This window comes from Mytilus trossulus, chromosome 11, assembly GCF_036588685.1.
Source record: "Mytilus trossulus isolate FHL-02 chromosome 11, PNRI_Mtr1.1.1.hap1, whole genome shotgun sequence".
Taxonomy (NCBI): Eukaryota; Metazoa; Mollusca; class Bivalvia; order Mytilida; family Mytilidae; genus Mytilus; species Mytilus trossulus.
In genome coordinates, this window is record NC_086383.1 from 69,415,104 (window position 1) to 69,429,000 (window position 13,897).

Genomic DNA, 13,897 nt, shown 5'->3' on the forward strand with positions numbered 1-13,897 from the left:
TCTGAATCATGTTAATCAGACAGATTTAATCATTATATTAACAAATACTTGTTAGAATTATATAAAGTGAGATGTCATTTTACTCAGAGAATTTTAATGAATCCATTGATATAAATATTTTATTCATTTCTTAAAAAAAAAATTAACATGACAGTTGAATAATTATACTGAATCTACACTTAAATCATGTTGTTAATTAGACAGTTTAACGAACAAATATTTGTAATAATTATATAAAGTGGGGTCTCATTTTACTTGTTTTGTTCTACTGAATCCATTGATATAATTATTTTACACATTTCTTGAAAATTTTTTTTTTTTAAGATATCAGGTTTAATGGAAGTTTTGACATTTCACAACAAAACATGTTTATTTATTGTTTATATACAATATAAATACAAGTGTGACTGGTCATTTTATTCAGTTTTGACCACTGATTGATGTTATATATATTTTGTTTATATTTATTACACAACATTGTCCAGTTTATCAGACAAGTTTTGATGTCAGTTGTATTATTCCAGAGATATGGAGAGACAGCATTAATGGAGGCTGCCTTGTTTGGACACTTGGAGATCTGTCGTCTCCTCATTGATACAGGATGTAAGATCGACATCACAACAGTATGTTATCTACTTAGTCTGATCACATTACTATTAATCTACACTAAATCATGTTGTTAATTAAACAGTTTTAACGAACAAATATGTGTAAGAATCATATAAAGTGGGGTCTCATTTTACTTGTATTGTTCTACTGAATCCATTGATATAATTATTTCACACATTTCTTGAAAAAAATATTTTTTTAAGATATCAGGTTTTATGGAAGTTTTGACATTTCACAACAAAACATGTTTATTTATTGTTTATATACAATATAAATACAAGTGTGACTGGTCATTTTATTCAGTTTTGACCACTGATTTATGTGATATATATTTTGTTTATATTTATTACACAACATTGTCCAGTTTATCAGACAAGTTTTGATGTCAGTTGTATTATTCCAGTTAAGTGGAGTGACAGCATTAATGAAGGCTGCATTGGAAGGACACCTGGAGATCTGTAGTCTCCTCATTGATAGAGGATGTAAGATCGACACCACAACAGTATGTTATCTACTTAGTCTGATCACATTACTATTGATCTACACTAATTCCTGTTGTTAATTAGACAAGTTTAATGAACAAATATTTGTAATAATTATATCAAGTGGGCTCTCATTTTATTCGTATTATTGTTCTGAATTAGAAAATATTACTCCTTTTCATGTTTCTTAAAAAAGATATTTTATTATAATGAATAGTTATACTGAATCTACACAAAATCATATTGTTAATTAGACAGTTTAAATGAACAAATATGTGTAATAATCATATAAAGTGGGGTCTCATTTTACTTGTTTTGTTCTACTGAATTCATTGATATAATTATTTTACACATTTCTTGAAAAAAATATTTTTTTAAGATATCAGGTTTAATTGAAGTTTTGACATTTCACAACAAAACATGTTTATTTATTGTTTATATACAATATAAATACAAGTGTGACTGGTCATTTTATTCAGTTTTGACCACTGATTCATGTGATATATATTTTGTTTATATTTATTACACAACAATGTCCAGTTTATCAGACAAGTTTTGATGTCAGTTGTATTATTCCAGGAGGATGGAGAGACAGCATTAATGTGGGCTGCCAGGGGAGGACGCCTGGAGGTCTGTAGACATCTCATTGATAGACGATGTAAGATCGACATCACACAAGTATGTTATCTACTTAGTCTGATCAAATTACTATTAATCTACACTAAATCATGTTGTTAATTAGACAAGTTTAATGAACAAATATTTGTAATAATTATATAAAGTGGGGTCTCATTTTACTTGTTTTGTTCTACTGAATCCATTGATATAATTATTTTACACATTTCTTGAAAAAAAATTTTTTTTAAGATATCAGGTTTAATGGAAGTTTTGACATTTCACAACAAAACATGTTTATTTATTGTTTATATACAATATAAATACAAGTGTGACTGGTCATTTTATTTAGTTTTGACCACTGATTCATGTGATATATATTTTGTTTATATTTATTACACAACATTGTCCAGTTTATCAGACAAGTTTTGATGTCAGTTGTATTATTCCAGAGATTTGGAGAGACAGCATTAATGTGTGCTGCCAGGTATGGATACCTGGAGATCTGTCGTCTCCTCATTGATACAGGATGTAAGATCGACATCACACATGTATGTTATCTACTTAGTCTGATCACATTACTATTTATCTACACTAAATCATGTTGTTAATTAGACAAGTTTAATGAACAAATATTTGTAATAATTATATAAAGTGGGGTCTCATTTTACTCGTATTATTGTTCTGAATCAGAAAATATAACTTTTTTTCATATTTCTCAAAAAAAATTATTTTATGAAAATGGACAATTATACTGAATCTACACTAATTCCTGATGTTAATTAAACAGTTTTAATGAACAAATATTTGTAAGAATCATATAAAGTGGGGTCTCATTTTGCTTGTTTTGTTCTACTGAATCCATTGATATAATTATTTTAAACATTTCTTGAAAAAAATACTTTTTTAAAAATATCAGGTTTTATGAAAGTTTTGACATCTCACAACAAAACATGTTTATTTATTGTTTATGTACAATACAAATACAAGTGTGACTGGTCATTGTATTCAGTTTTGACCACTGATTCATGTGATATATATTTTGTTTATATTTATATTACACAACATGGTTTAGTTTATCAGACAAGTTTTGATGTCAGTTGTAGGATATGTTGTATATTATTGATATTGATTACAAAGTATTGTACATTATAGTTACATGTTATTTGGTTATATTATAGAACAGTGGATACACAGCTTTACATTGTGCTGCTGAGGAGGGATATCTACAGATCACAAGATGTCTAGTAGAACAAGGAGGTGCCAGTCCCTTGGATACAACACATAAGGTAATATTTTATAGTATATGACCAGTATTCAACTATTAAGTATTAAATCACTCAAACGATGTATAAGATATGTTTGGTCAAATGGTTTAAAGGCTATAGTGTCATGTTTAAATTGAAGATATGAAAAAGTTATATAGACTATCATACAAGTTTGCTGTAACCAAAATCAGTGTAAACAAACAAATTGTCAAACAAAACTAACACCAATCTGTGTAAACTCCAATCTGTTGTCATGACAATTATAACAAAGTTATTAGATGGTTTTAAAATATTGGAAGCAATGCTTTCATCTTGTTTTTATATTTAAACAGATGAGAGGTGGGCAATGACAGATAATCTTTATGTTGGGTGAAACATATTTTATATACAGGAATAAACACTACTAGACAATATTTATATGGATTCAATAAGGGGGAAAAAAAATCGCTTAATTATTTCATATTGTATACAGATATAGGAGGGTGTGGATCGGGTATACAGATATAGGAGGGTGTGGATGGGATATTCAGATATAGGAGAGAGTGGTTGGGGTATACAGATATAGGAGGGTGTGGATGGGGTATACATATATAGGAGGAGATGATTATACAGATATTGGAGTATATGGATGGGGTATACAGATATAGGAGGGTGTATATGAGGTATACAGATATAGGAGGGTGTGGATTGGGAATACAGGTTTCGGAGGGTGTAGATTGGGTATACAGATATAGGAGGGTGTGGATGGGGTATACATATATAGGGTGGTGTGGATTGGGAATACAGGTTTCGGAGGGTGTAGATTGGGTATACAGATATAGGAGGGTGTGGATGGGGTATACAGATATAGGAGGGTGTGGATGGGGTATACATATATAGGGTGGTGTGGATGGTGTATACAGGTATAGGAGGGTGTTTATTTGTTACACAGATATCGGAGATTGTGGAGGGGGTGTACAGATATAGGAGGGTATGGTGTGGGTATACAGATATAGGAGGGTATGGATGGGTTTACAGCAGATTAGAAAATCATGAATGGAAGAAGAAAAAAATGAAAATGGAGAGAAATCGGTAAAAAATTAATGAATAGAAAAGAATTGGGTGCAAAAATATAGAAAATAGAGAACAATATTTGGGTGTTAAAAATATAAAGAACTCTCAATAATGTGTCCACAAAATTAGAAAAGAATAGTTAAAAATGAAGACCCCCAAAGTCCTCCACACCCTCATGTAGACATAAGGATGCATTTACCAATCTTTAAACGGCAAAGAAAATTATAGGACAAAAAAGAGTTAAAAGCCTATTTAAAGTCTTCACAAAATTGTGAAAAATAATCTGAATGTCGTCTCATGAGTTATATATATATATATATGGTAAGCATCTGTTAAGATAAAATAAATCACCACTTAGCTGCTACTGGTCTTACCTATTGATCTGTGTTAAAAAGTCTTCTTTGTAGTTAACAGATGAAAGTAATATAAAGATTTGTCTGTATTTCAGGGTGAGACTCCATATGATCTAGCAGCAAAAAGCAAAAAGAGGCAGAATGAAGAAGTGATGGAATACTTACAGGTACATATGGTGTTAAATTATATATGCTTACAATGAATCAAGTAGAAAATAATTTACTAAATATAAAGAAATATAAAACTCTTTATGTCTTGATCACAAAATTTAAATTATAATGCAATTTATTGATCATCATGATTTTGATTGGACAACATCATACATTTGAGGCACTAAATCCACACTAAACAAGCTTTAAACTAAGCTTAGTTGTCATTTTTGGAAAATGACGCTTCAGCGGCATTGTTCCGATACCATTGACAACATCATACATTTGAGGCACTAAATCCACACTAAACAAGCTTTAAACTAAGCTTAGTTGTCATTTTTGGAAAATGACGCTTCAGCGGCATTGTTCCGATACCATCAACAGGAAGTCGATTATTGTCTCCGCCTACTCGGTTGCATATTTCCTATTTTACAAACTAACTGGTATCTGCTTGTATTCCGCTACACTCGAACAAAGTGTTGTAGTCGGAGGGGAACCAGTTTACATACTTTATTTTATTTACAACAAAAATGTTGACCTGTTCATAGAAAGGCTTGTATAGTCTGCGGTTTTATTCTCCAAAATTGGACCTTCCAGAGGGGGTGCGGACTATAGAGTACAATAAGCAAGAAATAAGAGAACAAGTTCAATTTCGCGGCGAGGTGGTTGTTTACGTTCCGCCATCATTGATATTGTAGAGGGCGCTCTCATCATTTTTCAAAGTAATAATTTTAACTCATCCATATTAATAAGTTATTTCTATTTAATATCAAATTAAAACTGGTTAATATAAAAACTAAACCTTTCATTACAAATTTCTCGTTTCTTTTCAATGCATTTGAAATAAACTGGTATCTGCTAGATTGACACGATCCAAACATCAAAGTCGTATTATCGTGATATCTGTCATGTACGGATTTCGACTCTCACCGGTTAATTTCTTCTTTTACACATGCTTTTTATACTTCCTGTTTAAACATCGCAAGTTTCAAAATTGTTTTTTAAGTGAATTTAACTTATTTTAACAATCACGATGCGTTCTAGAATTATTTAAAGCAGTTTCTACTTCTGTTTGACGATGGAAAACAGGTTTTCTCAAGAAAATACCGCACTTGATCGCAGAGGATTTGAAATGTACAAGTCAAATCGGCACCTGGTTAAATCGGCATCTAGTCAAATCGGCACCTATTTGAAGTCAATTCAGCATCCAATAATATTTGTTATAATATTTTCTATTCAGTTGATTAATAACTTTTACCAAGTACATAATTACTATGCTGTTGTGTATAAAGGTAAACAACGAAGCCCTTACCCAAGCTGTTGTTTTAACAATGAGACAATTAGAAAAATAAAATGGAAAACTATGAATCCCTTTCAATAAATCAAACTTTCATGCCAAATAATTAGCAAATTTAAGTTGGTTTTTTTCAGGAAAGTTTATACAGCATTAAACCAACAATCCTGTAAAATGCTCAACTGGTTAAAAAATGCATAAAGAATATCTAATATCTCATATATATGATTAAAAATACACATTTAGTTGAGAAAAATGAATATATACAAAATGTACATGAACCCCCAAAAATGTGAAAGTTAATATTTTTGGACAATCCCTTCCTTACGGTCCAATGATTTACAGAAAAGAGCGACGATTTACAGAAAAGAACCGAAAAGGACCGAAAAGAACCGAAAAGAGCATACATATATTATTTTATTTAATATGTCACAGAAAAAAAAAAAATTGTTAACTTGTGGACAGGATGTTGTGCCACAAACATTCGGTGTCAATATTTCTTTAGTACACCATATCCGAATTTCGACAATAAATGTCTCTTCAGTGATGTTAGGGATCGAAACGGTATTTGGAAGGCCATATAAAAAGCACCCTCATTTTTAGAGAAAGTACCCTCATTTTTAGATTAACTCTTGAATTTTAAGAGTCAATATATAAGATGAACGGATCATATAAACCGGAGGGAAAATATGATACATGCCCAAACAAAAAATATAAACGAGTCTAAATTGAAAACTACGTTCAAACCTATGACTGCGTTGGATAAAAACCGCAATTTTTATACGTGTGCATGTCAAACAAATTTCGTTGTAGAAGGGTCTAAAAACAGCACAAACAACATTTTCCAAAAGACCAAAAGAGTGAAAAAGTATATTTAAACAAAACGCATTTGACTAACAGGTCGAACAACTGATGTTCTTGAACCCTGCTGACTGCCATTGGCGATTGCCAAATAAAATTGATCACAGGTTGTAACAAAATGGATCTTATTATAAATTTAATACGTCACAGAAAAAAAAAATTGTTAACTTGTGGACAGGATGTTGTGCCACAAACATTCGGTGTCAATATTTCTTTAGTACACCATATCCGGATTTCGACAATAAATGTCTCTTCAGTGATGTTAGGGATCGAAACGGTATTTGGAAGGCCATATAAAAAGCACCCTCATTTTTAGAGAAAGTACCCTCATTTTTAGATTAACTCTTGAATTTTAAGAGTCAATATATATATATATTCACTGATGAATGGAACACATTCCCAAAAAAATGTATAAGGAACTGTTGTAATGTTCGAAATGAATTAGCGACCAAGATTGAACAAAATAATGACACTTAGCTTATAAATATAATTCACGTAGAACGATTGTTTGACAGTAATGAATAAGTACGATTGTTTGACAGTAATGAATTAATATCTTTTATTTTCTTGTCTGTTCTATGTTTTCTATTCCCTGATAGGCATACGACCCTACCTATACCATTTCACATGTACAGTAAGTTATAATATGAAGTCCTGTCCTGTCGCAGTATAAGGTTTCAAAACCTAATAATAAACTTTTGAAAAAAATATCAGTTTATCTATAATAGACTTATATAATTTTGCAATTCGCTAATTTTCTTCGATTACAAAAAAAAATCGATCTCCTTTTCAGTTCTTTTCGGTCCTTTTCGGTTCTTTTTGGTCCTTTTCGGTCCTATTCGGTTCTTTTTGGTCCTTTTCGGTCCTTTTCGGTTCTTTTCTGTAAATCGTCGCTCTTTTCTGTAAGTCGTCGAACCCCTTCCTTAGGTATTTAACTCTTTTTGCTTAAAATTCTGTTAAAAATATATTTAACATGGGTGACAAATTGACTATATCAGGTGTCGATTTAACCAGGTGCTGATTTGACTATACCGGGTGACAATTTGACCAGGTGCTGGTTTGACTAGAATTCTTTGAAATTACCTGGGTTTCATTAAACCCTTGATAACAGTAACAAAAAGATTATTTACTTAAAATTTTGTGGAGAGAAGGGGGTTTGGACTATGTACCAGTGAGAAATATACAAGCCTACAGTATTTATTTGTACAATTCAGGTAGTCTTGACCTATTCATTTGTCTTTAAAAAAAACAGCCAGTTGTCATCTTCACTTCACACACATATATATATGAATATCAATTATATGCTTACGAGACATGTAGCATTGTTAAACTAATTATTGTATGTGAAAATCAAGACTTGCATAAAAAATATCCCAATATTAGAGACAGTGGTGTCATTTTTCCTCTTTCATTCAATTCAGGAATTAATTATCATGTGATTTCTTCAATATTCAATACAATTTGCAAATGTCTTTTATTTCATATTTTAGAGCGAACAAAACGAGAGCAAGTTTTCTTGATTTTTGATATTTAATTGTTTTTGGTTATTGATTTAAGGATGTACAGCGCCTGGTGGGCGGCTGCCAAAGACTGTTCGTTCATTAACATGAAAAAGCTTTGACTAAATCTTTTCAAATTAAGATATGTTGTTTCCTGTGACTAAATGAAGGTCAAGTTCAATTTTCACGATTTGAGCTGTTTTCGTTGTTGAGTTGTTGTCCTTTCAGTAACAAAAGTGATTTTTACTATGAATTTGAGCTATTTCCCTTTGAACAGAAATGGTGTAATTTATAAGTAATTACTATGTCATTTGGTCTCTTGTTTATTTTGAGTTATTTCCCTTTGAACAGAAATGGTATAATTAATAATTAATTTCTATGTCATTTGGTCTCTTGTTTATTTTGAGTTATTTCCAGGTGCTGGTTTGACTAGAATTCTTTGAAATTACCTGGGTTTCATTAAACCCTTGATAACAGTAACAAAAAGATTATTTACTTAAAATTTTGTGGAGAGAAGGGGGTTTGGACTATGTACCAGTGAGAAATATACAAGCCTACAGTATTTATTTGTACAATTCAGGTAGTCTTGACCTATTCATTTGTCTTTAAAAAAAACAGCCAGTTGTCATCTTCACTTCACACACATATATATATGAATATCAATTATATGCTTACGAGACATGTAGCATTGTTAAACTAATTATTGTATGTGAAAATCAAGACTTGCATAAAAAATATCCCAATATTAGAGACAGTGGTGTCATTTTTCCTCTTTCATTCAATTCAGGAATTAATTATCATGTGATTTCTTCAATATTCAATACAATTTGCAAATGTCTTTTATTTCATATTTTAGAGCGAACAAAACGAGAGCAAGTTTTCTTGATTTTTGATATTTAATTGTTTTTGGTTATTGATTTAAGGATGTACAGCGCCTGTGGGCGGCTGCCAAAGACTGTTCGTTCATTAACATGAAAAAGCTTTGACTAAATCTTTTCAAATTAAGATATGTTGTTTCCTATGACTAAATGAAGGTCAAGTTCAATTTTCACGATTTGAGCTGTTTTCGTTGTTGAGTTGTTGTCCTTTCAGTAACAAAAGTGATTTTTACTATGAATTTGAGCTATTTCCCTTTGAACAGAAATGGTGTAATTTATAAGTAATTACTATGTCATTTGGTCTCTTGTTTATTTTGAGTTATTTCCCTTTGAACAGAAATGGTATAATTAATAATTAATTTCTATGTCATTTGGTCTCTTGTTTATTTTGAGTTATTTCCCTTTGAACAGGAATGTTTTAATTATAAGTATCTCATCAATAATAGAATTCTTGGGTTTCTTTAATATGCTTATTCTAACAATGTACTTAGATTTTGGATATTGGACCATAATAGGTTAAGGGGGTACCCAACACTATACCCCAAAAAAATCCTGTTGTTTAATTTTTCTTAATTTTTTTTATTGATAAACTAGGCCAACCTAAACATCTTGTAAAAATTTTAAAAGGTTAAATATGTTAAATTTTTAAAAATTTAATCCTAAATTGACAATAGCATAGCTAATAATGATAGCTGAGGTGAATATTAGTTCACTGATACCCTTTTCTTGTAAGTTTTTATACAACCGCAAAATTTGAAAAATTTTTCGTCGTATATTGCTATCACGTTGGCGTCGTCATCTGCGTCGTCGTCGTCGTCAAAATACTTTTAGTTTTCGCACTCTAACTTTAGTAAAAGTGAATAGAAATCTATGAAATTTTGAAACAAGTTTTTGAGTTTTGGTCCCAACATTTTAGGAATAAGGGGCCAAAAAGGGTCCAAATAAACATTTTCTTGGTTTTTGCACTGTAACTTTAGTTTAAGTTAATAGAAATCTATGAAATTTTGAAACAAGGTTTATGACCACAAAAGAAAGGTTGGGATTGATTTTGGGACGTTTGTTTTCAACAATTTAGGAATATGGGGCCAAAAAAGGGCCCAAATAAGCATTATTCTTTGTTTTCGCACAATAACTTTAGTTTAAGTAAATAGAAATCTATGAAATTTAAACACAAGGTTTATGACCATAAAAGGAAGGTTGGTATTGATTTTGGGAGTTTTGGTCCCAACAGTTTAGGACTAAGGGGCCCAAAGGGTCCCAAATTAAACTTTGTTTGATTTCATCAAAATTGAATAATAAATTGATATGCCGAATCTAACTATGTATGTAGATTCTTAACTTTTGGTCCCGTTTTCAAATTGGTCTACATTAAGGTCCAAAGGGTCCAAAATTAAACTTAGTTTGATTTTGACAAAAAATGAATCGGCTGGGTTCTTTGATATGCTGAATCTAAAAATGTACTAAGTTTCTTGATTATTGGCCCAGTTTTCAAGTTGGTCCAAATCGGGGTCCAAAATTAAACTTTGTTTGATTTCATAAAAAATTTAATAAATGGGGTTCTTTGATACGCCAAATCTAACTGTGTATGTAGATTCTTCATTTTTGGTCCTGTTTTCAAATTGTTCTACATTAAAGTCCAAAGGGTCCAAAATTAAACTTAGTTTGATTTTAACAAAAAATGAAATCTAGGGGTTCTTTGATATGCTGAGTCCAAACATGTACTTAGATTTTTGATTATGGGCCCAGTTTTCAAGTTGGTCCAAATCAGGATCTAAAATTATTATATTAAGTATTGTGCAATAGCAAGTCTTTTCAATTGCACAGTATTGCGCAATGGCAAGAAATATCTAATTGCACAATATTGTGAAATAGCAATTTTTTTTTTAATTAGAGTTATCTTTTTTTGTCCAGAATAGTAAGCAAGAAATATCTAATTCCACAATATTGTGCAATAGCAAGATTTTTTTTTAATTGGAGTTATCTTTCTTTGTCTTGAATCAACTTAAATCTTTGTTATATACAATCACTTTTTACTACCAACTGATAAATTAAAATAATCTTTACCATTCAGTGATAACAAGCAGTTTTTTACATCTTAATATTTTAGGATGTATTTAAATGAGTAGTTATTGTTGCAAACTCCATTAGAAATTTTAATTGAGATTAGTTTTGGAATAAGGGAAAGGGGTGTGTGATTAAAAAAATTGGGTTCAATTTTTCTCATTTGAAATTTCATAAATAAAAAGAAACATTTTTTTGAGGGGATTAATATTCAACAGCATAGTGAATTGCTCTAAGAGAAAACAAAAATTTTAAGTTCATTAGAACACATTCATTCTGTGTCAGAAACCTATGCTGTGTCAACTATTTAATCACAATCCAAATTTAGAGCTGAATCCAGCTTGAATGTTGTGTCCATACTTGCCCCAACCGTTCAGGGTTCAACCTCTGCGGTCGTATAAAGCTACGCCCTGCGGAGCATCTGTTTTATTCTGGATCTAAAATTTTGTCCGAACTTTAATAGGGGTACCAGAATCTGCCCCGAAAAGTGAATGCTGTGGATTTATTTTTTTGGAAAAAAAATGTGTTGTTATTTTTTTCATAAAACTAAGCATTTGTAGTGCTATACTAGTCGGTTGTTTTTGCAAATTTTTTAAAAAATTTAACCGTTAGATTTTTTGGTATTTAAGTTTGAAATACGCCCCACCCTCAAATTGGTTCATAAAATAAGAGCAAAATCTATTCAAAAAGTACATAATGGCAATATTTTTTTTCGTCTTTTGAACTAGACCTTAGATATTTGGCATGTGGATGTATCATAACGAGGTTAAGTGTCTTGCATCAAGATGACCTTTGTGTGACCTTCAAATGTGACCTCAAGGTCAACTCTATGTTTTTTTCGTGAAAAACAACCATGTAGGCCACAACTTCTTCACCTTTTGACCTAGGCCTTACATCTTTGGCATGTGGATGTATCATCATGAGGTGGTGAGCCTTCTTAAAATTTTGACCCTCATGTGACCTTGAACTTTGACCTCAAGGACGATCATTTTGTTTTTTGGTAAGAAGCACTTGTACTGGCCATGACTTTTATGAAGTTATGAATTCATATTTATTTTTAAAAATCATAATACACAAGCTTTAATCGACCATACAACTATATAGACACATTTCATGACATGTCAACCCATTCCATGCACACGGAATACATAACGGACATGTAGTCACATAAAATTGTTTGAAAAAGGGATAGTTTCCATTGAAGCGCAGTGTACGTACTTAACTACTCAACAGAAAGCAAAGTGAAAACTTCCTAGGAATCAAACAGTAGGAGTAGTTTTTATATACCAATAATGGGACAGACGGAAGGACAGACAGGGTAAAACAATCCCCCCCCCCCTACTTTCAGTTGCAGGGGCAAAAAAAGGATGTAACTGATTTTTGATTTGAGATACGAGCTGTTGAAGTTAAAAGCATGACACGTAAAAAATACCTATGATACATAGGGAAAAGCTTTAAAGTTGGCAGATGCTTTACATGATCAAGATTTTCAATTTATTGGTCTACAGATTCAAAGATATACAGTTCAAAACTTAAAAACAAAACTATTCGTGCAAAGAACCCCGCCTTATAATGAGAGATGAAATAGAGCTGACTGTGCAAAATCTTTATACTGTGAAATCAAGTTCGTTAAACTTAGAACTGTTTTTTAGTATTTCTGCAGAGGTTATGAAAATTAGATACAACTGGTTTTTACTTAAAAGCACGGCAGTTACACTATTTATTTTACATTATTTTTTGGGACCCTTATTATTATAGAGAATGATTACTCTATTCAGTAATAATCTTGAATTGATAGTTGAGAAGAAACATTTTCACTTGTCACTTGCAATAACACCACAGTTTCTTTTTTTATATTTATTTCGAAATTTAAATTTCTTCGCAAAAAAAATAAAAAATTGATATTATGTTTATTCTGTATAAAAATGCTCAAATTCATAGATATTAAAGTTTTATTCTGCTAGATAAGAGATTACCATCGATTTTAAATTTAGAGTATCAATTCTCTGCGGTCGGCCATTTTGTCACCTTCGCCGATTTGCAAGATCAAGATATGTCTAAGGACCAAAACTACAGTAACCCGATGTAGTCGTAATTGCGTGTCGATATCTTGTCAATCGTACGGTTGTTTAATCCGACTAGTTAACTAACTTGATACGGAAAATGTTATTCTTTTTTTTTAAATATCCAGGATCTGTTATTTTTAGACTGAAAATTTAGGAATTAGTGAAAAAGTCAAAATTTCAAATCATAAATAAGTCTTCCGTGAAACTTGAATTGTTTTCGGAAATCTAATTAGTTCATAATTCTTTTATGTAATAAACTTTATTCAAACAAATTAGGATCTTCGCTCCACTGATCATCCGCATGGGTAAAGGTATTACTCCCAAAGGTATTGGAGGGGGTGTGAGGTGACACGTCCAGGTATTCAAGCGATTTCCTGTCGAGTTTGCAAATTCATGCATCGTTTCACTTCTTTGTGTATTGATAAGTGTACACGGACGATAACTTATGACTTTCCATTTTGAACTATTAGGTGTATAATATACATCTCTATCTTGCGTGTCCGAAAGTGATATTACTAAACTCATACGCTTGTTTATGAATAACATTTCTGGTGAAAAGAAATTTATTTATAAAAGATACATAATACCAAAAAAAAAAAAAAAAAAGAACAAGAGTTGATGAAATAAAAATCTATATACGTATTTTTTCCAAGTGTAAATTTGGTAAAATGTAATATATACTCATTGTCAATGGTGAAGGCCAGAAAT

General features: G+C 31.1%; 1 protein-coding gene across 1 annotated transcript in view; it reads left to right on the forward strand.

Annotated features, from left to right (window-relative positions):
- Nucleotides 1-503: 503 nt before the first annotated feature.
- Nucleotides 504-13,897, forward strand: part of LOC134690269 (uncharacterized) — a 48,238-nt gene continuing 34,844 nt past the window's right edge. Inside the window, exons 1-6 of the mRNA XM_063550246.1 lie at nucleotides 504-603; nucleotides 999-1,111; nucleotides 1,671-1,769; nucleotides 2,888-2,995; nucleotides 3,307-3,313; nucleotides 4,459-4,547. Coding sequence (XP_063406316.1) covers nucleotides 504-603; nucleotides 999-1,111; nucleotides 1,671-1,769; nucleotides 2,888-2,995; nucleotides 3,307-3,313; nucleotides 4,459-4,547 — 516 coding nt within the window. The remainder of the gene's footprint in view (nucleotides 604-998; nucleotides 1,112-1,670; nucleotides 1,770-2,887; nucleotides 2,996-3,306; nucleotides 3,314-4,458; nucleotides 4,548-13,897) is intronic.